The sequence below is a fragment of the Lissotriton vulgaris genome, chromosome 9, assembly GCF_964263255.1.
Source record: "Lissotriton vulgaris chromosome 9, aLisVul1.2, whole genome shotgun sequence".
NCBI classification, from domain to species: domain Eukaryota; kingdom Metazoa; phylum Chordata; class Amphibia; order Caudata; family Salamandridae; genus Lissotriton; species Lissotriton vulgaris.
In genome coordinates this window covers 8,513,878-8,540,076 of record NC_141697.1, presented here as the reverse complement: position 1 = coordinate 8,540,076, position 26,199 = coordinate 8,513,878, and the positions used below count along the sequence as shown (strand labels likewise).

General features: G+C 54.4%; 1 protein-coding gene across 1 annotated transcript in view; it reads left to right on the top strand.

The window, feature by feature from the left end:
- Window positions 1–6,568: 6,568 nt before the first annotated feature.
- LOC147689525 (glutamate carboxypeptidase 2-like) overlaps window positions 6,569–26,199 on the top strand; it is a 442,929-nt gene continuing 423,298 nt past the window's right edge. Inside the window, exons 1-2 of the mRNA XM_086936914.1 lie at window positions 6,569–6,652; window positions 22,869–23,156. Coding sequence (XP_086793040.1) covers window positions 22,960–23,156 — 197 coding nt within the window. The 5' untranslated portion in view covers window positions 6,569–6,652; window positions 22,869–22,959. The remainder of the gene's footprint in view (window positions 6,653–22,868; window positions 23,157–26,199) is intronic.

Below are 26,199 nucleotides of genomic sequence, written 5' to 3'. Positions count from 1 at the left end.
TTATTTCGACAACAGGATCGATGAAGCGGGGTGCACCTTCCCTCGGAGATTTCACACGAAGTTCCTCACGATCGTCGGGCTTGGACCGGTACCACTGATGCAGCCCCACGTTGGGCGCCAACTGAAGGACTGGGTTCTTTGGACCCAGCGGTGCCAGGGCACAACACCTGAAACCTTCGTGGGTAACCTGCTCCGGCGTACAAGTCACAGAGACACGGGACACTTCCTTCGGCGTCAAAGAGTCAAGGTTTATTTACTGCAGGGAACACAGAAGTCACAGGAAGTACATCGAGTGTAGTTCGGGGAGACTGCTTCAAATTGTATTTGTGGATCGCTCCTTTTATACAGTTTTTACCCATAGGATAACATGATACACAATAGTTTACAACCTGGTTCCCACAAGTCGCTCTCAGAGGGGTCGCTTAGATCACTTTGAAACACACAAGATCCGGAACATAAGTGCGGAAACATTTGGCGGTTCCCAACTGTAAAAACCCATCTTCCCACCATTAGCAAATTCCAATCAGCAGTAAAGTAGATCGAAATAGGAACGAAGACAGGTGCAGAGGAAGACGGAGACAGTAGGGAGATCGGAAAGGGTGTAAAAGGGGAGTGTCGAGAAGCACGAGATACAGGCATCAAAGGGACGTGCCTAATGAGATGCACGGCTGAGACAATAAGCCCGTGCGGCAAGATGAGCCTCGAGCGGCGCCATCTGCCTTACAGTAGCATCCCCCTCGTCATAAAGACACTTTCAAAGGACATGTGTCTTCCGCAAATATCTTGGGAGTCCCAGGGTCGCGAAGCGGACAGCGTCCGTTCGCTGGCTACTTGAGGGCAAGAGACAAAATGGATGCCGTATCTAAGATGGAACCCGTGGGTACAGATGACAAACCCACATAACAAACGAACGGTTTAAGTTAGCACAGCGAAACTGCGCACACTTACAAAACTCGTCATTTGCGGTTCATAGATACTAGACTCGACCATATTCGTGCGAGTTAAAAACACCAATTACAATTGTCACGGAACCTCAGATCTGTGTCTGATACTATCCATAGTATGGCTGCCGAGGTGCGCCTGCTCTCCCCGATCTGTGTCTGATACTATCCATAGTATGGCTGCCGAGGTTTGCCTGCTCTCCCCGATCTGTGTCTGATACTATCCATAGTATGGCTGCCGAGGTGCGCCTGCTCACCCCGATCTGTGTCTGATACTATCCATAGTATGGCTGCCGAGGTGCGCCTGCTCTCCCCGATCTGTGTCTGATACTATCCATAGTATGGCTGCCGAGGTGCGCCTGCTCTCCCCGATCTGTGTCTGATACTATCCATAGTATGGCTGCCGAGGTTTGCCTGCTCACCCCGATCTGTGTCTGATACTATCCATAGTATGGCTGCCGAGGTGCGCCTGCTCTCCCCGATCTGTGTCTGATACTATCCATAGTATGGCTGCCGAGGTTTGCCTGCTCACCCCGATCTGTGTCTGATACTATCCATAGTATGGCTGCCGAGGTTTGCCTGCTCACCCCGATCTGTGTCTGATACTATCCATAGTATGGCTGCCGAGGTTTGCCTGCTCACCCCGATCTGTGTCTGATACTATCCATAGTATGGCTGCCGAGGTGCGCCTGCTCTCCCCGATCTGTGTCTGATACTATCCATAGTATGGCTGCCGAGGTGCGCCTGCTCACCCCGATCTGTGTCTGATACTATCCATAGTATGGCTGCCGAGGTGCGCCTGCTCTCCCCGATCTGTGTCTGATACTATCCATAGTATGGCTGCCGAGGTTTGCCTGCTCACCCCGATCTGTGTCTGATACTATCCATAGTATGGCTGCCGAGGTTTGCCTGCTCACCCCGATCTGTGTCTGATACTATCCATAGTATGGCTGCCGAGGTTTGCCTGCTCACCCCGATCTGTGTCTGATACTATCCATAGTATGGCTGCCGAGGTGCGCCTGCTCTCCCCGATCTGTGTCTGATACTATCCATAGTATGGCTGCCGAGGTTTGCCTGCTCACCCCGATCTGTGTCTGATACTATCCATAGTATGGCTGCCGAGGTTTGCCTGCTCACCCCGATCTGTGTCTGATACTATCCATAGTATGGCTGCCGAGGTGCGCCTGCTCTCCCCGATCTGTGTCTGATACTATCCATAGTATGGCTGCCGAGGTTTGCCTGCTCACCCCGATCTGTGTCTGATACTATCCATAGTATGGCTGCCGAGGTTTGCCTGCTCACCCCGATCTGTGTCTGATACTATCCATAGTATGGCTGCCGAGGTGCGCCTGCTCTCCCCGATCTGTGTCTGATACTATCCATAGTATGGCTGCCGAGGTTTGCCTGCTCACCCCGATCTGTGTCTGATACTATCCATAGTATGGCTGCCGAGGTTTGCCTGCTCTCCCCGATCTGTGTCTGATACTATCCATAGTATGGCTGCCGAGGTGCGCCTGCTCTCCCCGATCTGTGTCTGATACTATCCATAGTATGGCTGCCGAGGTTTGCCTGCTCACCCCGATCTGTGTCTGATACTATCCATAGTATGGCTGCCGAGGTTTGCCTGCTCTCCCCGATCTGTGTCTGATACTATCCATAGTATGGCTGCCGAGGTGCGCCTGCTCTCCCCGATCTGTGTCTGATACTATCCATAGTATGGCTGCCGAGGTTTGCCTGCTCACCCCGATCTGTGTCTGATACTATCCATAGTATGGCTGCCGAGGTGCGCCTGCTCTCCCCGATCTGTGTCTGATACTATCCATAGTATGGCTGCCGAGGTTTGCCTGCTCACCCCGATCTGTGTCTGATACTATCCATAGTATGGCTGCCGAGGTTTGCCTGCTCACCCCGATCTGTGTCTGATACTATCCATAGTATGGCTGCCGAGGTGCGCCTGCTCTCCCCGATCTGTGTCTGATACTATCCATAGTATGGCTGCCGAGGTTTGCCTGCTCACCCCGATCTGTGTCTGATACTATCTATAGTATGGCTGCCGAGGTGCGCCTGCTCTCCCCGATCTGTGTCTGATACTATCCATAGTATGGCTGCCGAGGTTTGCCTGCTCACCCCGATCTGTGTCTGATACTATCCATAGTATGGCTGCCGAGGTTTGCCTGCTCACCCCGATCTGTGTCTGATACTATCCATAGTATGGCTGCCGAGGTTTGCCTGCTCACCCCGATCTGTGTCTGATACTATCCATAGTATGGCTGCCGAGGTGCGCCTGCTCTCCCCGATCTGTGTCTGATACTATCCATAGTATGGCTGCCGAGGTTTGCCTGCTCACCCCGATCTGTGTCTGATACTATCCATAGTATGGCTGCCGAGGTTTGCCTGCTCACCCCGATCTGTGTCTGATACTATCCATAGTATGGCTGCCGAGGTGCGCCTGCTCTCCCCGATCTGTGTCTGATACTATCCATAGTATGGCTGCCGAGGTTTGCCTGCTCACCCCGATCTGTGTCTGATACTATCCATAGTATGGCTGCCGAGGTTTGCCTGCTCTCCCCGATCTGTGTCTGATACTATCCATAGTATGGCTGCCGAGGTGCGCCTGCTCTCCCCGATCTGTGTCTGATACTATCCATAGTATGGCTGCCGAGGTTTGCCTGCTCACCCCGATCTGTGTCTGATACTATCCATAGTATGGCTGCCGAGGTTTGCCTGCTCTCCCCGATCTGTGTCTGATACTATCCATAGTATGGCTGCCGAGGTGCGCCTGCTCACCCCGATCTGTGTCTGATACTATCCATAGTATGGCTGCCGAGGTGCGCCTGCTCTCCCCGATCTGTGTCTGATACTATCCATAGTATGGCTGCCGAGGTGCGCCTGCTCTCCCCGATCTGTGTCTGATACTATCCATAGTATGGCTGCCGAGGTTTGCCTGCTCACCCCGATCTGTGTCTGATACTATCCATAGTATGGCTGCCGAGGTGCGCCTGCTCTCCCCGATCTGTGTCTGATACTATCCATAGTATGGCTGCCGAGGTTTGCCTGCTCACCCCGATCTGTGTCTGATACTATCCATAGTATGGCTGCCGAGGTTTGCCTGCTCACCCCGATCTGTGTCTGATACTATCCATAGTATGGCTGCCGAGGTTTGCCTGCTCACCCCGATCTGTGTCTGATACTATCCATAGTATGGCTGCCGAGGTGCGCCTGCTCTCCCCGATCTGTGTCTGATACTATCCATAGTATGGCTGCCGAGGTGCGCCTGCTCACCCCGATCTGTGTCTGATACTATCCATAGTATGGCTGCCGAGGTGCGCCTGCTCTCCCCGATCTGTGTCTGATACTATCCTAGCGACACAGCGGGGTCCCTTCTGTCGGATCAGTTGGGATAGCCGACACCCCATACCCTGGTCTTAGGTATCACGGAGCTGGTCGCAGTGCAGAGGTTATCTTCCTTAGAAGGATGGATGTCAGAGTCAGCAGGGCTGCAGGTTTTATCCGCCTAAAACGAAGCGTCTCCGAAGGAGCACAGAAAAATCTCCATGTATGACCCTGGAACCGACTGTACAGACCGCCGGGCATCAGTGCGCGTCACAGATGAACATACGACACTTTCACACGTTAGCAGAAACGTGGGGCAAAGGGGAGCACGAGAAAGAGATGTCAACTTAACGACTCAAATCTAAAATTAAGAATACCTGTGCCCAGGCATCGCTGTGGGCACTTACCTTTCGATATTCTGCCCTCAGTATTCTTGTATCGGGATATTCAGGGCTCGATATTCAGTCGTACAGCCAGTATGTGGCAAAGATACCCCTATGGGGCACCTCTTTAATGTTCGGTCATAGCTGAGGGCCACGCACCCCGAAAGGGACGTGTATGGTTATGGGAGTGGGCCAAGTGCTGTGACTGCACGTGACATGTTAACGTCTAGGGTGGCGGACAGTGCAGCGTGATCCCCGCCGCAACCAATCAGATTCATAGTTTGATGTTGGGGGCCACATACATTTCCCTACACAGACATCTGTACATGTTGTGACCCCCCCACTTGTAGACATCTTGGCAGCTAATGACGGGATTTACGCCAAATGGAGAGGCGCAGCATGCAGAACAGTGACGTAACGCAGGGCCCAGCAACGCAGGAGGGGCCCCAACCTTTCAGGGGCACCGGTCCCTCAGGGAGCCCAGTTCAGCCCAGTTCTACCATATCTGTGAGATATGAGAGACTCAGGAGCCCCCGCAGCCCCTGCACCAGAGGAAGGGCCCCAACCTTTACTACGCATTAAGAGTGAGACTAACGCATAGGTAATCTGAAACCTTGGCGGCTCTGGACGGCTTGGAGGGCAGGGGCTGAGTCTGCAGCCGGTGGTGGGGCCCATAGGACACTAGAACCAAGGAGTCGAGCCCCCCTCCCCCAAACTAAATCTGCCAGGTTGTAAGTTGTAAGCATGAGGTGGGGGCTTCAGGCCTCTGACCGGCCTGGGGGGCTTGGGCAGGGGTTCCCGCTGCTGGTGGGGCCCAAGTGACACCAAAAGCAAGGTGCTTGGGCGGGGGCCCCATCTAGCCCCCTTGACAGTCTCCGATACGAAGATGCCAGGTTGTAACCATGAGGTGGGGCCACGAGGTGCTGACCGGCCTGGAGGGCTGGGGCAGGGTCTGCAGCTGCTGGTGGTGCCAAGTGGCACCAGAGAACCAAGGTGCTGGGGCGGGGGCACCATCTGGCCCCCTTGACAGGCTCCGATACGAAGATGCCAGGTTGTAAGCATGAGGTGGGGCCACGAGGTGCTGACCGGCCTGGAGGGCTGGGGCAGGGTCTGCAGCTGCTGGTGGTGCCAAGTGGCACCAGAGAACCAAGGTGCTGGGGCGGGGGCACCATCTGCCTCCCCTCCCCCTCCCGAGACCAAATATGCCAGGTTGTAAGCATGAGATGGGGGCAGCCTCTCGGGGGCTGGGGCTGGTGTCTCGGCTCATGGAAGGGGGGGGGGGGGGGGGGGGGGGGGGCGTCGGCAGAGACTGCGGGCTGAAGCCTGGAGTAATATTACTGTCTTGACTGCGTGTTCCTTCTTGACTGACAGGTGGGCTGTGGGCATGTAACACTGCCCCCCCCCCCCCCCCCCAGAGGACGGTGCCTCCTCCTTGGCTGCCCCGCCCCACCCTGAGGAGGGTGCCCCCTCCTTGGCTCCCCCCCCCTTCCCTAGAGGAGGGGGCCCCCTCCTTGGCTGCCCCCCCCTGAGGAGGGTGCCTCCTCCTTGGCTCCCCCCCCCCGCCCCCTGAGGAGGGTGCCCCTTCCTTGGCTCCCATCCCCTTCCCTAGAGGAGGGGGCCCCCTCCTTGGCTGCCCCCCCCCCTGAGGAGGGTTCCTCCTCCTTGGCTCCCCCCCCCCCCGCCCCCTGAGGAGGGTGCCCCCTCCTTGGCTGGCATCTTCAGCCCTGCACAGCTCACAGATCCCTCTCGCTGCAGCCTCTGGCACAGCGCCCTGAGGTCAGCGCTGCTTATTTTGGGCGCTGCGCCTGGGAAGAATCCTATCCTGTCTTGACCTTTGAATGTTGTGTCATGTTATCTCCTTGGGGTGGGGGTGGGGGGTGGGGTAATTCTCTCGTGCGGGCACAGCCTGGCTCTTCTCACCCGTGCAGGCAGGAGGGGTGGCAGGTGGCAGAGCTCATCGGGTGTTGGCACGGCCTCCTGAGGGACTACTCAACCGTGAGTAGTGGCTTGAAGGCCTCCCTGGAGTGGGCAGAGCTTTCTGGCGCAGACACAGCCTGGTCTGAGAGAGGGGGGCAGTGAGGTGGGGTCACTCGCTGCCTGGAGAGGGCAGAGGCTCGGGGTCCGTCTCTGCTCCTGTGGGTGGAGGGCTGGGGCGTCCTGGTGGTTGTGCTGGCACAGACTTGTGAGGGCAGGTGGTGGCGGCCGCTCTGGCAGTGTGGGTAGAGGGTTGGCACAGCCTTGTGTTGGCACAGTCGGGTGAGGGCAGAGGGTGGCGGTCAGTCTGCTCCTGTGGGTGGAGGGCTGGTGCGTCCTGGTGGTTGTGTTGGCTCAGCTTGCTGTGGGCGAAGTGTGGCGGCGATGCTCGAGGTGTTGCCACACCCGGGTGTGGGCAGCCATTAAGGTTCTGCTGACGTGGTTCTGGCGCCGCCTGGTCACCGCAGAGTGTGCTCGGTTGTTGTAGTGTTGCGTTGCACGGTCGGGCGTGTGGTATTTGTAATTGTAAGCTGTCATTAATGGTGCAGAGGCCACTAGAACCCTGCACCAGACCGAAGGGAGGGGCCACTCACTGGACACCACTTCCGGTCAGGGCAGGGGCGGGGCAGTTCGAGGAGACCAGAGCCTGCGGACCCCTGTCTGTGCCCTGAGGGTCCCTGAGGGCACAACACTCGCCCCCGGCGAGGCACTGACGCTCTTGACAGCGAGTAGCACGCTACCCGGGAACGCAAGATTAGAGGTTAATAGTTAGTAGATTCGTTTATTTATTTTATTTTATATTTATAAAGTTCTATAAAGCGCTAGCTTCACCCGCAGGTATCAGAGCGCTTTACACACACACAGTAAACAGCAGAAGGACCTCACACCGTGGGCCGGCAGTGAGGAAGGAAACCAGAAAAAAAGAACAAAACTTCCCTTTGTGCGTGCGTTGCGTTGGGGTTTGTGCTCTTGAAAGCGCGTGTGTTTGGCAAAGTTGAGAGCAGGGCGGGGGGGGGTCTGAGAGGGGAGCAGGGAGTAGTTTTGTAAGGAGTGGTCATGGGTTGAAAAGGGGCGGCTTCAGAGTTCAGAGCAGGCAGAAGGCGGCGGGAGGAGTCAGAGAGCGGAGGGGTGGGACAAAGGTTGAAAGCAGCTTTCTTATATAAACAAGCATTGGAAATGCAATAGGTCTCACCTTTGATGAAGTTAAAGCCCTTTCCTTTGCTAATGGTATTGTATAGCAAAACAAATGGCTTTCACTTTATGAAAGGCGAGACCTATTACATTTTCAATGCTTGTTAATATTTTTTTGGATTCCACCTTATTTCAAGAGTTGTATGTAATGGATTGTAAGTGAGTTAGCATACATTGCTGGCTAACCCTTGACCCTCTGGTAGGTCGCTTCCCTCCCGCTGCAGCTCCGCCGCTATCTGCCTCCGTGATCACCTCCTGACCTGCCTGTGCGCTGCTCATGTGCCTGTGCGCTGCTCCTGAGCACTCCGTGTGCTCCTGGCCTCACGGTTGCTGGCCCCCGGTGATTTTGCCGCCCTGATTGCTTCACCGCCTTCCTGCTGATTGCCCCAACCCCTTCCTTCTGTACCCCGCCCCTCTCCCTCGCTCCCCGCGCTTGCTGCCAGCTTTTTCCCGCCGCTGCCTCCCCTGCGGCTCCGCTCCCCTGCTGCTGATTCGTCGCTCCCACCAGCCCATACACGTACACATACATACATTTACATTCATGGCAGCTGCGCCGCTGGCGCGACGAAGGCCCGCCTAAGGCAAGCCCGTCTGCGCCCGTCCGCGCCTGGACCACGCCCAGCGCCACGACCCCTGGACCAAGCACCACCCACGAAGCCCATATCCGGTATGATGCCAACACCCTCATCGCACTCAACCTCGGACGACCATCCAAATGCAACAAGGCCGCGCCCAAGCGCACCCGCAGCCCCTTCACCTGCCGGAATTGCAGCTTCTCCTGCACCAAAGACAACGAGCCACCAACCACGACCGAACGAAATCAGCTCAGATGCATCCTGCTCAACACCCGCTCCGCAAGCAAACACGCCGTCGAGCTCTGGGACCTGCTCGACTCCACATCATCAGACATCGCCTTCCTAACAGAGACCTGGCTGAACGAAATCGACGCCCAGACATCGCCATAGCCATCCACGACGGATACAAGATCACCCGCAGGGACCGCACTAAAGGAGTCGGTGGAGGAATCGCCATCATCCACAGGAGCACCATCAGAGTCTCCACAAGCACCACCGACACCCTGAACACCTCTGAACACATGCACTTCCAGATTCACAGGGACCCCACGACCACCTTAAGAGGCACCCTCGTCTACAGACCAGCCGGACCCCGCCCCCAAATCTGCAACTCCATCGCAGACTTCATCAGCACGCACGCCCTGACCTCCTCCAACTACATCCTCCTTGGTGACCCAAACTACCACCTGGAAAACAACAATGACAGCAACTCATCCACCCTGATCGACAACCTCTCCACCCTCGGACTAACACAGAACGTCACAACACCCACCCACATCGCCGGCCACACGCTCAACGCCATCTTCACCTCCAGTCCCCACGTCGCTTTCAGCCACGCCTCTGAGCTCACCTGCACCGACCACCACTGCATCCACTTCAGCTTCCAGAAACCCGTCTCACGCCACCGCACCCCACAGATCCCTAGACGCTGCGGGGGGAAAATCACCAAGGAACTACTACAAGCTCACCTCGCACTCAACCCCCCGACCAACACCACCGACCCCGCGGAGGGGGTCCGCGTCCTCAGACACTGGATGGAAGACTGCGCCAACACCTTAGCCCCAATGAAACAGCACACCAACAGGGACCCCAGCCAAAGAGCAAGCTTGTTCACCCCGGAACTCCTAGCCTCCAAGCGCGTCTGTCGGAAACGAGAAAACACCTGGCGCAATGAGAAAACGCCTGATAGCCACACAGCCTCAAGGACGCCATCCACAACCACCACCACCTCATCAGGACCACGAGAAGTCCTCCTTCAAAGACCGCCTCAACAACAACACACACAACAGCAAGGAGCTCTTCAACATCGTGAAGGAACTCTCAAACCCTGGCTCCTGCACCAACGACATCCCGCCATCTCAAGCCCTCTGCGACGCCCTCGCTGCCTTCTTCCACCGCAAGATCACCGACATCCACAACAGCCTCAATCCTCGGACGCGCCCCACCAACCCCACCACACAGTTACCACCGGCACCCACCGACCACGACCACCTCACCGCATTTACCAGCGTGAGCACCATCCACTCCGGCGCCCCATCCCGACCCTCTTCCCCACCACATCATCCTCCTGGACCTCTCCGCCGCCTTCATCACCGTCTGCCATCACACACTACGCACACGCCTTTACGGCGCAGGGATCTGTGACAAGGCCCTAGAATGGATCACCTCCTTCCTCTCCGACAGAACCCAAAGAGTCGGCCTTCCCCCGTTCCACTCAGGAGTCATCAAGACCATCTGCGGCGTCTCGCAAGGATCATCCCTCAGCCCAACGCTCTTCAACATCTACATGGCTCCACTCGCTCGCATCACCAGACTCCACGATCTCAACATAATCTCATATGCCGACGACACACAGCTGATCCTCTCCCTCACCAAGGACCCCCTCACCGCCAAAGCCAACCTGCACTGTGGTATGAAGGCTGCCGCCAACTGGATGGAAGACAGTCGGCTCAAACTGAACATGGACAAGACAGAGATCCTCCTCCTTGGGTCCAACCCCTCCGCCTGGGACAACTCCTGGTGGCCCACCTCCCTGGGCACCACCCCGACTCCTACCAACCACGCACGCACGCATTCTGGGAGTCATCCTCGACTCAAAACTCACCATGACCAAACAAGTCAACGCAGTCTCTTCAACCTGCTTCTACACCCTCTGCATGCTCCGCAAGATCTACAGATGGATCCCTACAGACACACGGAAAACTGTCACCTATGCCCTCATCAGCAGCAGACTCGACTACGGCCCCGTCCAAGCTCATCAGCAGACTGCAAAGAATCCAGAACGACTCGGCATGCCTGGTCCTCGACGTCCCCGCCAAGACCACATCACTCCCCACCTGAGAGACCTGCACTGGCTCCCTGTCGACAGAAGAATCACCTTCAAACTCCTGACCCACGCACACAAAGCACTCCACAACACCGGCCCAGAATAACTCAACAGCCGACTGTCATTCTACGTACGCAACAGAGAACTCCATTCCGCCGACCTCTCACTGGCCACCGTCCCACGCATCCACAGAAACACCGCCGGGGGCAGGTCCTTCTCACACCAAGCCACCAAGACATGGAACGTCCTCCCTCTACCCCTACGCCAGACAGAAGACCTACAGACCTTCAGGAGACTACTCAAGACCTGGCTCTTTGACCGCTAGCTGCAGCCCCCCTCCCCTCCAGCGCCTTGAGACCCTCGCAGGTGTGTAGTGCGCTTTATAAATTCTCTGATTGATTGATTGATTGAATACGTGTTAGCAAGTTCATGGAAATGTCTGTTAAGAAGCAATGCTCCTTCTTCATTTTTAGTTTCGCCTTGATGTGCCAGTGTGTTGTGGAGCAGGGAGAAGAGGACAGAGGAGAAGAGGAGACGGGAGAAGAGGACAGAGAAGGAGGGGGCTGAGGAGAAAGATGCTAGGGGAGATGAGGACAGAGGAGAAAAGGGCAGGGGAGAAGTGGGCAGAGGAAAAGCGGGCAGAGGAGAAAAGGACAGAGGAGTAAAGAACAGAGGAGAAGAGGGCAGAGGAGAAAAGAACAGAGGAGAAGAGGGCATAGGAGAAAAGAACAGAGGAGAAGAGGGCAGAGAAGAAGAGGACAGAGGACAAGAAGACAGAGGAGAACAGGACAGAGGAGAAGAGGACAGAGGAGAAGCGGACAGAGGAGAAGAGGACAGAGGAGAAGAGGGCAAAGGAGAAGAGTACAGAGGAAAAGAGGGCAGATGAGAAGTGGAGAGGGGAGAAGAGGACAGAGGAGAAGAGGGCAGAGGAGAAGAGGGCAGAGGAGAAGAGGGCAGATGAGAAGAGGACAGAGGAGAAGAGGACAGAGGAAAAGAGGACAGAGGAGAAGAGGGCCGAGGAGGAAGACGCTAGGAGAGAAGAGGACAGAGGAGGAGAAGAGGGCAGTCACCGAGCCATGAGCACCCCGCTCCCATAATGGCCCGTGTCATACGCTCACTGCCAGCAGGCTGCAATGCAGAAATATTTATATTAAAAAACTGTCAATAGCACTGAGGAGACACCGCGAGAATCACAGGAGACTGTCTTTTAATTCGAAGTTTATGGAACCGGAAACTGCAACAAATAAACGAGTGGGGAGACAGCACATGGAATAAACACTCGCTGCTGACATCTTATGTGATCTGCGAGTCATGTGTGTTGGACAGGCCACATGAAGGGCCGCTCTCCCCCGGCCCAAACCGGCCCGAGCCCGGTCACCCAGGTACCACACACCACCATTGCACGTCCTCCGTCCCCTCAAGGACCCCTGCCTTCGAACATATCGACCTCGTGGACCCGATCCACTGCTGGCCCGCGCGCCCATCCTGGGCGCCATCTTGGACACTCCACCACGAGGCCGCCTGGCCCCCGATCGACCTCAACCCTGGGCCTGGCCAGGCCTCAGACATCCCGGCACCACCATCCACCCAGGAGGTGAGCGGGCTACTTGGCAAGTCAATGGGAGAAAGAGGTGTCGATGGCTCTCCCCGCCAAGTGCCGCTCGCCCATCGCCTCCCCGGGCGCTGGCCCCACCCCCTGCTGGGTGTCTGGACTCCCCCATCCCGGACCTCCCGACCTCCAAGTGCGAGGGTCCGGACATCAAAGAACACCAGCCCTATAACTGGGGCAGCTCCAGAGCAGGAAGGCAGTTGTATCTTGGAGTCGAGAGACGTAAAGAAGAACTCATCCTTGACGGACTACTGGCGCTGCCATAGCTCTGCCTTGTGCACCATCACCCTGCCTGCTGGTGCTGCCGCAACCTTCGTAACCTTCGTATCCTTCATCGTCGTCGGGACCTGCTGGCGTGGCCGCGGACCGTTTACAACCATCATCTTCATCGGGACCTGCTGGCTCCGCCGCGGACCGTCGCTTCCTTCGTCCATCTCGGGACCTGCTGGCTCCGCCGCGGCCCGATCATCTAGAACGCCGAGCTCGAGGATTGAGAGCTATTTCCATCTTTTGGTAACCAAGACTGTCCCGCTACCCTTTCCCCAAACCAGAGACCAGAATCGAGGGGACCCCTGAGTCCAGACCTCCTTGTACCATCTTATCGTACTTTAAGAACCGCCTATAAAGTCTCGTTGAACCTTACCCTTGTGTGGTGTCCGTCTGTGGGGGGGGAAGTTACTTGTCTGTACGGTCACTGGAGTCGGCTCTCCCTGGAGACCGCTCCCCTTATCCTCGGCCGACCCTCCCGGTCCGTCTAACAATGTGTGAACCCCAGCAAGGCTAACTAAGCCTGCCATGCCTCCAAGGAGGCCAAAGCTGCACTTTGTTAAGACAGCGCCCTGGGCGGAGATAATAGAAACCAACACAGTCCGTCGATTTGTTATCTTTATGGGGCCATGTGTTTCAAACACATGGCCCCATAAACATAACAAATCGCTAACAACAGCCGTAATGCAGGCAAGGCCGTCCAAGTGGAACGGGCAAAAAAGAGAAAAGTGTATGTCACACTAACCTCTTTCCCAATGGCTGGCCACCATTTAGCATAAACGGTGACGCCGGCCAGTGGGAAAGAGGGGCGGGGCTTAAAGCCTCTCACTAAAAGCTACTACAAATCATTAAATCTCGCCAGCGAGACTGCGCATGCGCAGCCTTCGCAGGCTCGACCTAAAAACTGAAATGAACTTACGTACACATGTACATTTGTGTGGAGTTGTGCTGTCCCTGCTGGTGTAAGTTGCCGTTTGAAGGTGTCTCTGGTGCTGTCTAGGCACACACCAGTATAGGCAGAAGGGTGAATGCCCATGGGTTTGAGTTGCTAACCCCAGGGCAGTGGCTTGGACGTTGTCTTGCTCCAAGTGCGCATTCTGCTGTGGGCAGAGTTTTGTTGTCCCTGACCGGTGTGGACATTTTAGTGTATTTTATTTTGTTTCTGCCTTTCTAACAACGTTCATAATATGACTACACTTGAAATTCACAAGTGCACACTGCCTGTGAAACAATTGTGATACGACCTGTTAAAGTGCATGGGACAGATTTACAAGTCCCTAGCACCACCAGAGCGTCACTTTTTGTGATGTACCGGTGGCGCATTTTACTGCTCCATATTTACAAGAACATGAAAAGCCACCCTGCATGACTTTTCATGTCCTTGTAAATATGGTCTGTTAGACCTGGCACCTTGGCGTGAGTTTCCCTTCCACTTTTTGCTGATGTCCCTTAGATGTTTTTGCTGGTGTCCGCCGCTCAGGGCACTGCGCCACGGCCAATCCGTGCCGCAGTGCAAGTGCTCCCTATGAAAAGTATAACTGTGATTGGTATACCTGATTGGTTCATTGGATTTACTGTCAGTCCCCAGTAAAGTGCACCAGGAGTGCCAGGGCTTGTGAATGCCAATACTGCTAGTGGGCCTGCAGCGCTGGTTGCGCCACCCACAGAAGCAGCCTTAAAATGTGTCTAGGGTCTGCCATTGCTGAACCTGTGTGCAGTCTGGTACTGTCATGCTGGCTGGGCAAGTGCACCCACTTGCCAGCCCCTAAACCTTCCCTTAACTTCATATTAGTCACCCCTATGGTAGGCCCTAGGGCAGGGTGCATTGTAAGTGTAAGGTAGGACAAGCCCTGATGTGTGTGGCATGTCCTAATAGTGAATTACTGCCAAATTCGTTTTTCACTATTGTAAGGCTACCTGCTCCCTTTAGGCCAGATGGGCTGCTGGTATTATTACACTCTATAATCCCAGCAGGCTCAGGGAGCATGGTAGAGAGTCATGTTTAGTATGCCTGAACTCAGAATAATAAAATACTTCTTTTAGTAAAGTTTATTTTAATATCCTGTGTTTGCAAATGCTACTTTTAGAAAGTTAGCATTTGCTTGCCTAACCATTTCAGCCCGCCTCTGCTAGTATGTGTATCTGGCTGTCTGGGTTGTGTGAGTGACAGGGCTGGGGGATGACAGGTGGTGAATGCAAGGATTACACCTTAGTGGGAGGTAGGAGTGGCCCTGGACTTTTAATCAGGCTGTGCTCTGCCACCACAATGCTGGCTCCGCCCCCCTGGGGGGGCGACTGATGACTCAGCCTGCACCTGGCCCAGGAAGGGCGAAGCACCATCAACAAGGTACTCCTGGCTGCCCCTGTCCACACAATGCTGGCTCCACCTCCTGTGGAGCGTCTGATGTGCCTGCCCCTCACCCTGAAAGCGGAAGTCAGAGTACCCCCAACAAAGTACTCAGAGACTGAATGAAGTTATGCAAAGGCCCCCCTGGCCTGTAAGAACAATGAAAACTCTGTATAGAAGTAGGAGCCCTGCTCCTTGTAAATTAGATCCTGTTTGCGCTACAGAAGAAACTCTGCCCGAAGAGAAGGACCTGGAAAGACAAGGAGGAGTGCTGTCTCTGGCCTGTGTTGGGTGCCTTGCTGCAGAAGGAGAGAAAGGAAAGACTGAAAGAGACTTTTACTTTAATTGAACTTTGTGCCAAACTTCTACAAAAGATCTCCAAGGGCTTGCTGTGGAACTTGCCCCCTAAACTGCGCCCCAGGAACAGTGGGCGCTAACCCTCCTGATCAAGGAACTGCTGTGTGTGCTGCTTATCGCTGCAGCGCTGATCGAGGAGACCGAGAGCGTCGTGCATCCCTGACGTGCTCCTCGTGACCCAGGACATCTGTATTCCCCGAGCACCGTGACCGTGGACTAAGCGGATTGCATTAACAACGTGAGGCCCAGCCCGCCGCTGGCCCGAGCACCGTGACTGCACCTGCACTTGAGCCCAAGGGAACAAAGCGAAGGAAGACCCGTCCGGTCCAAGCCCCGAAATCCACTGAGCCTCGCGCCGTAGATTCCCCAGCAAAGACGGACTACCGCCCTGTGTCATCCCCCTCTGATCGGGGTCCTGCCAGACAGCCCCGCTGTAAAGTGCACATCTGCGATCGGCACTTTGGCTGGATACTTCCCGCACTTGGGGACCGTACTGCCATTGTCGCCCCACACAGCCGCCTCCTTCAGGGTTGAAGCGGATGCCGAAGGAAGGACCTCGCGCCCACTAAGCACCGCCGCCCTGGGTGACCCGTGACCTGCCCTGCCTCGAGCCGCAGCTCGCCGCACCCTTGAGTGAAGCAACGCGACGAAGGACAGCCTTCCAGCCGGCCGCCTCAAGAATCACCAAGTCAACTCTAAGGTACTGTGCCCCGCGGTGCGAGCGTCCTGCATTCCAAGCTCGCACCGCCCTCTGTGACCTTTCCGTGTCCTGGAGCCTTGCATCAGGGTACGAGCCGTCCCTCTTCCGTGAGGCTCGCACCGCTCCTGGCCCCCCGAGGCCCCCCTAACACCCTCTGTGGCCGGCACCCCCTCCGCATTGAGTCCCACACAGCCGTGTGACTCGCGCTCAGAGCCAGACCCGGTCGTGCCTTTCGCCGCTCACGCGAGAAGCGTGAGCTTTGGCAGGCCGGGCCCGATTTCCTCGCTAGAAGTGCACAGAGGCGCTGGGAAGCGCACAGAAGCGCTAGGGGACATTGTACCCTGGGGAAACTGGGCAGAAGGCCCCAAGAATACCTTTTAAGAATATTTTAAAACGCTGAACAAAGAACTGTGGCATATTTACAAATAACTGGAATCCTGCAAAGAAGTAAAGGCTGTATTTTAAACCTGCTTGACGTATATATATAAAGATATATATTTTTACTAAAATACAGTTTGGTGTCATTGTGTGGTGGGTTATTGGTCATTGTGTGTGATGTTGCAAATGTTTAACCCTATGTACTCCAGAGTTTAGCCTAGACTGCTTGCGCCACACTACCTAGAGGGTGAGCAGGGGTTATTTCTGGGAGTAATCCTTTGCCATGACTTAGAGGAGAGGGTCCCTGCTTGTCGCAAGTACATACCTGCGCCAACCAGAGACCTCCAATTCTAACATGGTCCCTTTACATGCAGCACTTTGCGTGAAAGGGGCGTTCCATGGGTGTTGCTCTGGGTGTTCCTCCGCAACACCCATGGAACAAGACACATCTCCAGATTTACGAGGAGTCGGGTGAATGCCCCACCTCCCCAGGGGAGGCGTAGGGAGGCGCGATGAGGAGAAATGTATTCTTTTCTCCTCTTTTTTTCCTTTTTCTATGCATTCTGCAGCACATGTGGTGCAAGGGTGCCTGTGCCGTTGCATGTTAGCAGTTTGTGCATCAACACAGGGGGAAACGTAGATACAACATATTGTTGTAAATAAGTTGCATCCCTCTGCTTTGAAAATAAGTCAGTGCGGCCCAGCCAAATGGCTTGCAGTACTGTTAGACCTGGCACCTTGGCGTGAGTCTCCCTTCCACTTTCTGCTGATGTGCCTAAGATGTTTTGCTGGTGTTTGCTGCTCAGGGCACTGTGCCACTGCCAATCAGTGCCACAGTGCAAGTGCTCCCTATGAAATGTGTACATATAATTGATTTCCATGATTAGCTTATTTGGTTTACTGTCAGTCCCCAGTAAAGTGCACCAGGAGTACCAGGGCTTGTAAATACAAATGCTGCTAGTGGGCCTGCAGCGCTGGTTGCGCCACCCACAGATGCAGCCCTTTAAGATGTGTCTAAGGTCTTTTAGGAATCACTGGGTACTACAGGTGGTTTGTCAAGGGGTATGGCAGCATTGTTGCACCCTTGACAGAGATGACTTCTAAGAAGCAGCCCAGGAAAGTGATCTGGACTGACACCGGTCAGAAAGCTTTTGACACCCTGAAGACTGCCATGTGCACGGCGCCCGTGCTCCTGGCTCCTGACTTCTCTAAAGAATTCCTAGTGCAAACAGACGCTTCAGAGCATGGTGTAGGGGCTGTTCTCTCACAGATGATAGAGGAGGGCTGGGACCAACCTGTGGCCTTCATCAGTAGGAGGTTACTTCCACTGGAACAGAGGTGGAGTGCAATTGAGCGAGAAGCATTTGCTGTGGTCTGGGCACTGAAGAAGCTAAGACCCTACTTGTTTGGGTCTCACTTCCGGGTTCAGACAGACCACAGGTGCCTCTGATGGTTGATGGAAATGAGGGCTGAGAACCCAAAGCTGTTGAGGTGGTCCATCTCCCTACAGGGTATGGACTTCACGGTGGAACATCAAGCTGGCATATATCACGCCAATGCTGACGGTCTGTCCAGATTTTTCCGCCTTAGTGATGAGAACTCCCTGGGGTAGGGTAGTTCTCCCCATATTTCAGCTGGAGGGGACACGTGTTAGACCTGGCACCTTGGCGTGAGTCTCTCTTCCACTTTTTGCTGATGTGCCTCAGATGTTTTGCTGGTGTTAGCTGCTCAGGGCACTGTGCCACTGCCAATCAGTGCCACAGTGCAAGTGCTCCCTATGAAAAGTGTACATATAATTGATTTCCATGATTGGCTTATTTGGTTTACTGTCAGTCCCCAATAAAGTGCACCAGGAGTGCCAGGGCTTGTAAATACAAATGCTTCTAGTGGGCCTGCAGCGCTGGTTGTGCCACCCACAGAAGCAGCCCTTTAAGATGTGTCTAAGGTCTGCCATTGCAGGACCTGCGTGCAGTCCGGTACTGTCATGCTGACTGCGCAAGTACACCTTCTTGCCAGTCCCTAAAACCTTCTCTTAACTTCACATTAGTCACCCCTATGGTAGGCCAGAGGGCAGGGTGCATTGTTAGCATAAGGTGGGACAAGCCCTGATGTGTGTGGCATGTCCTAATGGTGAATTACAGCCATTTTCGTTTTTCACTATTGTAAGGCTACCTGTTCTCATAGGCCAGAATGGGCTGCTGAATTATTACAATCTATAATCCCAGCAGGCTCAGGGAACATGGTAGAAAGTCAAGTTTAGTATGCCTGAACTCAGAATAATAAAATACTTCTTTTAGTAAAGTTTATTTTAAAATCCTGTGTTTGCAAAGTCTACTTTTATAAAGTTAGCCTTTGCTTGCCTGACCATTTCAGCCCGCCTCTGCTAGGATGTGTATGTGCTGTCTGGGTTGTGTGAGTGACAGGGCTGGGGGATGACAGGTGGTGAATAGAGGGATTACACCAGGATGGGTGGGGGGTGTGCCCCTTGACTCTGAATAGGGCTGTGCTCTGCCACATCAATGCTGTCTCCGCCCCCTGGGGAGGGACTGATGACTCTGCCCTGCACTTTGTGAAGAGTGAGGGGAAGACTGTCAACAGAGTGCTCCTGGACTGTACTTATCAACACAATGCTGGCTCCAGCTCCTGCGGAGCGTCTGAGGTCCCTGCCCTGCTCACTGAAAGGAGAATCCAGAGTCTGCAAAAGAAAAAGTGCTCCAGAGCTGAATTGAACTATGCAAAGGCCCCCAGGCCTGAAATAACAAAATAAACTGTGTATAAAAAGAGGAGCTCTGCTCCTAACAAATCAGATCCTGTTTTGACCACGAAGAACCTCGGCCCGACTAGAAGGAACAAGAGACCAAGAGAAGCTGAAGGTGGAAAGACTGTCCCAGAACCTGGGGGACTAACCTGCAGTGGTGCCTTGCTGAGAAAGGAGAGGAAAAGACCAGGAAGTACTTTGTAGCATTTGTGCCTAAAACAATCTCCAAGGGCTTGGAATTGAACTTGCCCCCTGACCAGAGTCCTGGGAGCATTGGACTCTATCTGCCTTCCCTGCCAAGTTGCTGGGACTTGTCTGATCTCCCTGCGCCGCTGGAGCCCCACCTGAAGTGTGCCTCGCTCACCCCCCTTTGCAGCCCGTGCCTGGCTGCCCCCACCTCGAGCTGCACCGCTCTCCCCTGAGCTGGGCCGTCCACACCCTGTCCCCCTCCTCCTCTGAGCCGCACACCTTGGTCGCCCCAGCTGCTGGAAATAACCCGGAGCCTTTGGGAGGCGAGAAACGCCCGCCTGCTGGAAGCGCACCAGTCGCCTCCTGCCCCGCTCCGGCCTTGTGGGAGATCACCCGCATTGTCCGCCGCAACTCAAACGGAAGGTACGGTTCGTACCTCAGAGGCGTTCGCGCCGCACCAAGAGCGAGCGCCTGTACCATCCGTACCCGTTGCTAGGTGCCGCCTCTGTACCTGCACTTCGCACCGGACCCGCCTGTGGCGTCGCCCAACCCGGTATGATGCGTACCTGAAACGCACATCGGATCGCGCAAGATACGATCTCCCTCACAGCGCGTACTGTAGAAGAATGCATTGCACAGACGCCTCGCTCCCTGGACGCCTGCGCTCCGGATCGTCTACCCCGCTCCACAGTCCTGCTCCTTCACCTCATACTTCGAGGCCCTCTGACCGAGCTGGACTACCTCGTCCCGGGCCCGCCTGTCCCTCTGTGCGACACGGACTCCTGCCTTTCAGGAACAGTGCGACTCGAACCGCAGGGTCCGCAACATTGGAATCCCTTTGTTAAAGGTACTAACTCATCAAGAAAGGGGTCGCCAAACTCATGCAAAGCACACAGGACCCCCAAACCAGCCTTTTTAAAGAACATCCAAGAACTCTTTTCTCCCAAGTATTGTGGCCCCAGTTTTAAATCGTTATTTTGGTCTTGTCAAAGTAAACCTGTATAGAACCTTATTTTTATATAAAGTACACATATTTTTTAAACAAAACCTACACCTGGTATCCATTTGTGGTGGGTCTGTGATTTTACTGTATGTGGTCATAAATGCTTAACTGACAGCGCCCTGAAGATTAGCCTTGTCTGCTCGTGCCAGGCAACCTAAAGGGTGAGCAGGGGTTATTCTTAAGGGATAGTTCCCTTACCCTGACTAGAGGAGAGGGTCCCTGCTTGTCACAAGTGCATACCTGTTCCAACCAGAGACCCCCAATTCTAACAAGCACGCACTGAGTCACTTTCTTGTAAATCTGCCCCCATGTTTCTTGGTTAATGCGACCAGGCCACAGCTAGACCTCGATGCCATCTTGTTCAAAATGGATGTCACATGCGCTACTTATTGTCTCTACTACACACGGTCAACAAGTCAGGTATGTTTCGTTCCTATGGACGCTGTTTTCCAAGACAGCTCTCCACTTTGGCTCGCTGCAGGATCTTACCTCATGTTTCTTCCGCGTGCTCGCAGTATCACGTCACGCTCAGTGGGTCACTGCTGTTTTTGTAACCAGCTTGAGGGCACACGCTCAGAGGAGTGGGGTGGCGCAGTAGCCAGAGCAGCTGACTTTAGGTGCCAGGGATCACAGTTCGAGCACCTCAGCTCAGCATCTTTAGACTCCGAACGCCTGAGCGCCTTGAAACCCTTAAAGGGGTGAAATGTTCACGCTTTACAAAGAGGAAGTGTTATAAATAGAGGGGCCTGGTCCATATATATGGAGTGGGCTGGTGCTGTATGATACCTATGAATCCCATGTTCTGATTTGCTAAAATGGTATTTTAGCAAATAACCACATTGATTTTTCACTTTCAATGATTGTCCAGGAGAAGATTTCTCATAAAATCCTTTGATTTTGGGGGTGAGCCAGGTCCTTTCCGAGGCTCCGAGGGAGCCTGTCCGATTTCTCACTGACTTTCCTGCTCATCCGGGACTTGGAATATTCTTGGTTCTGCCTCTTATTCTCCATTGTCTTATTGCTGAGAGCCTTCATGGCATTAATTTTAAGCCGCTGCATTCCAAATACACAGTACCAGCGTCGGAATGGTAACGCGGGCATTCGGGCAATGCCCGAGGGGCCGGTGTCCGGGTTCTGCTGTGGGCTGCTTTTTTGAGCAGTTTTGGGGGCCATTTGGGCGCTGTCTCTATTGTTCGAATACAGCCGGCGGCCCAGTGGGTGTCTGAGTGGTCTTTCTAGAGGCAGATGGGCGCTCATTACCTCCGTTTAGCAACAGGCAGAGGTGTCACTCCCTTTGTCTCGCTGGCCGGCCCATTAATGTGTGCACATACTGAGCGGGGGCAGGGGCCTGAGTAGAATTGCCCTCACTTGTTTCACCAGTGTAAACTAACGCATGCTTTTTTTAAAACCCCCCTAAAGTTTTTTTATAAGATTACGCCAAAGTAGTGATTTGAGGAGTGATTATGCAAATGTGGGCCGATTTTTTTGGGGGGGCGTGCCCGGGCCGATTTTCAATCCCAATCCAACCCTGCACAGTACCGTTGCCTTTCAAATGTAACAAGTCTGTTTAAAATCGTAATCCCGCCCTGTAACCCCCTGGTTGAGCGGGTGCTTCCTTAATTGACGGTCTCTTTGATGTGCAGGTTTGCACCGTATCCTGGGACATATTGCCTCATGAAACTGACGTTTAATGTCCCTGGTTCACCCATCCGTCGGCGTGCTGTTGAGGTGTCTTTGGGGTGTAAGGTTTTAGGGGTGATGTCACAGGTGTGTGTGAGCCGAGGGTTGAGGTTTGCTTAGTGCTGTGACCTGGCAGCCTCATTGAGCTGAAGTCTGCAGATCTTGGCGCGGTTTTGGCCACGTCTGGTGTTGACACATGTTTGAAGTTCCCCTGGTCCTCTCCTGCTGTAGCCTGCTTTGTGCAGCGGTCAAGGTTTGTTCAGCTTCACGTTGGCAACGCTTGGCATCGACAGAACCCTGAACCAGTCCCTGGCGTTGCACCGGTGCAGACTTTATAAGCCGGAGTTTGAATGTCTCTTGTGCTGTGTTGGCAAAGCCCCCTCTTTGGAGACATCTCTACTTGTCTCTTCACTTCACTGGCACAACACACAGAGTGGGCAGAAAACTGATGGAGTCTCTGGTTTTGTGTTTGCAAGGTTGTCATGGTCAGAAGGTGACCGGTCTCCTGATGTTGTGTGCACAAAGACTGGTGTGTGGAAGAGATGTGGCGCAGTGGCCAGAGTGCCTGACTCCGGACCGCAGGGTTCACGGTTCCATCCCCGGCTCCGGCGGCAGGTCAGCCCAGCACCATGTGACTCGATCGCATAATCTTCCCGACGGCCCCCAGCGCCGGGACACAGATAGCTGTGCGCTTTACAAATGCTGCTATTTCAGCTATAGCGGCTTGAGGGTTCCTTGTTTGTGAGTTGGCACTGCTGCCTGCTTTGAAATGATGTGGGATGTTTTTTTTGGGGTGGTGTTGGCAGAGCCTGGTGTGGTTGGTGGTTTAACGTTCTCCTGATGTTGTGTTGATACAGCTTGGTGTGGACAGACTCCTTTCAGCGGTCCCCTGGTGTTCTCCTGCACCCCTGCTGTGGTGTGTCTGTAAGGTCTGACCTTCAGGAAGATATGGCCACCCTCATTAAAGTTGTGGCCGCCTCCTTTGCTGTCGTCACCGTGTTCGTGATTGGACTGGTCATCGGAAGGTTTGCCATCGCTCCGGACCTCCCTGATTGGCTACAACGGATGAGTCACAATGGGGACCCCAAATACAGCCGCAGGCTCCAGGAGGAGATCAAGGCCGAGAACATTGACGAGAACCTCCGGTGAGTACCACACGGAACCAGAGAAGTACCCGTCATAGGAACCAGGGGGGGAAAAGGCTTCACTGTGAGCCACATAGGACAAGAACATTACTGTCAGCAACACAGGAAGAGGGATTTACTGTCGGCAACACAGGACAAGAGCATACTGTCAGCAACACAGGAAGAGGGGCTTACTATCAGCAATACAGGAAGAGGGGCTTACTATCAGCAACACAGGAAGAGGGGCTTACTGTCAGCAACACAGGAAGAGGGGCTTACTGTCAGCAACACAGGAAGAGGGTTTACTGTCAGCAAAATAGGACGAGAACATTACTGCCAGCAACACAGGAAGAGGGGTTTACTGTCAGCAACACAGGACAATAACATTACTGTCAGCAACACAGGAGGAGGGGTTTACTGTCAGCAACACAGGAAGAGGGGCATACTATCAGCAACACAGGAAGAGTGGCTTACTGTCAGCAACCCAGGACAAGAGCATACTGTCAGCAACACAGGAAGAGGGGCTTACTGTCAGCAACACAGGAAGAGGGATTTACTGTCAGCAAAATAGGACAAGAACATTACTGCCAGCAACACAGGAAGAGGGGTTTACTGTCAGCAACATAGGACAAGAACATTACTGTCAGCAACACAGGAGGAGGGGTTTACTGTCAGCAACACAGGAAGAGGGGCTGACTGTCAACAACACAGGAAGAGGGGCCTGCTGTCAGCAACACAGGAAGAGGGGCTTACTGTCAGCAACACAGGAAGAGGGGTTTACTGTCAGCAGCACAGGACAAGAACATACTGTCAGCAACACAGGAAGAGGGGCTTCCTGTCAGCCACACAGGAAGAGAGGCTTACTTTCATCAACATAGGAAGAGGGGCTTCCTGTCAGCATCACAGGAAGAGGGGCTTACTGTCAGCAACACAGGATGAGGGAAGAGGGGCTTACTGTCAGCAACACACGAAGAGGGGCTTACTGTCAGCAACACAGGAATGGGGGCTTACTGTCAGCAACACAGGAAGAGGGGCTTTCTGTCAGCAACACAGGAAGAGGGGCTTACTGTCAGCAACACAGGACGAGGGAAGAAGGGCTTACTCTTAGCAACACAGGAAGAGAGGTTTCCTGTCAGCAACACAGGAAGAGGAGCTTACTGTCAGTAACACAGGAAGAGGGACTTACTGTCAGCAGCACAGGAAGAGGGGCTTCCTATCAGCAACACAGGAAGAGGGGCTTACCGTCAGCAACACAGGAAGAGGGGCTACTGTCAGCAAAACAGGCAGAGGGGCTTACTGTCAGCAATACAGGAAGAAGGACTTACTGACAGCAACACAGGAAGAGGGCCTTTCTGTCAGCAACACAGGAAGAGGGAAGAAGGGCTTACTGTCAGCAACGCAGGAAGAGGGGCTTACTGTCAGCAACACAGGAAGAGGAGCTTATTGTCAGCAACACAGGAAGAGCGGCTTACTGTCAGCCACAGAGGAAGAGGGGCTTACTGTCAGCAACACAGGAAGAGAGGCTTACTGTCAGCAACACAGGAAGAGGGGCTTACTGTCAGCAACACAGGAAGAGGGATTTACTGTCAGCAAAATAGGACAAGAACATTACTGCCAGCAACACAGGAAGAGGGGTTTACTGTCAGCAACATAGGACAAGAACATTACTGTCAGCAACACAGGAGGAGGGGTTTACTGTCAGCAACACAGGAAGAGGGGCTGACTGTCAACAACACAGGAAGAGGGGCCTGCTGTCAGCAACACAGGAAGAGGGGCTTACTGTCAGCAACACAGGAAGAGGGGTTTACTGTCAGCAGCACAGGACAAGAACATACTGTCAGCAACACAGGAAGAGGGGCTTCCTGTCAGCCACACAGGAAGAGAGGCTTACTTTCATCAACATAGGAAGAGGGGCTTCCTGTCAGCCCAGGACACTGATTACAGTGGTCCTGCCCTCCAGGTCAGACAACCTCTGAACCTGGCTTCTCAACTCAGGGACCCAACCCTGCAGTTGAACACTTACCTGGCATACCAGGACTTCCCGGGGAGCACACATGCCCCCCCTGAGGGTGGCACATAGCTCATGTGGCGTGCGATAGTCTGCCTGGTGCAGATCTCCCAACCCCTGTCCCTCTGACAGTGCGGGAAGATCCCCCAGGACAGAAGTGGTGTCCCCATGGTCATTCACTGGGGACGCAGCCCTGCTGGCTGGCCCCTGACCCACTGGTTCTTCTACTGGGGACTCTTTCCCCCTCTCGCCCCTCCTTCTGGACTTCTGCACCCTTCTAACTGGAGGGGTACTGCCAGACACCAGAACTACTGGAGCTCTGTTTACAGAGCCTCCACGTTCTCTCGCCACTGGGGGAACCCCCTCAGCTGGTGACTCATCCGGACAGCCTAGGCTCCCCACCTGGTGTTCCCTTAAAGAACCATCCAGGCTATGAGGCTGAGGTTGGGCACTACCGGGACGAAACACATTCTCACTCCTTCCCCTTAAGGACAGGACATTAGGCCCTACACCTCTCTCACTACTACAGGACCTAGCTGGGCTACTCTGCGCCACTTCCACCACTCTGGGCTGGAAGATACCTGAGCCACTCCCCACAGAATCACACCCCAATGCCTCTCCAGACCCTCTGGAATCCACCACAAGGTCTGCCTCCAACGTGAGCTCCCTGGGGTCAGAGAACTCACTCTCTAACAGGTGTTGGCATAGCTCTGGAAAACTGGGACTAAAGTATGCTCTCCCACAATTGGATTACACAGCCCCCTAGCAGGGTTAACCAAACTATCCTTCACCTCACCATCCAGCGCCTCACACACATACTGCACACCATCCTTCTGAGACTGGCCAGACAGTAGCGGACTGTCTCTGTCACACAACCCACACTCTTCTGGGCGGTCCTTACACTCACCCACCAGGACCTCAACCTTGGGGGAATCGCTCCCACCACTAGGACCATGAACTCCTACGCCAGCTACCCTATTCCCTTCAGGGTCGCTGCGCACTACTGGAGCTACCTCATGCCCTTGAACCTCCTGGTGTAAGTTAACCCCCTCCAAG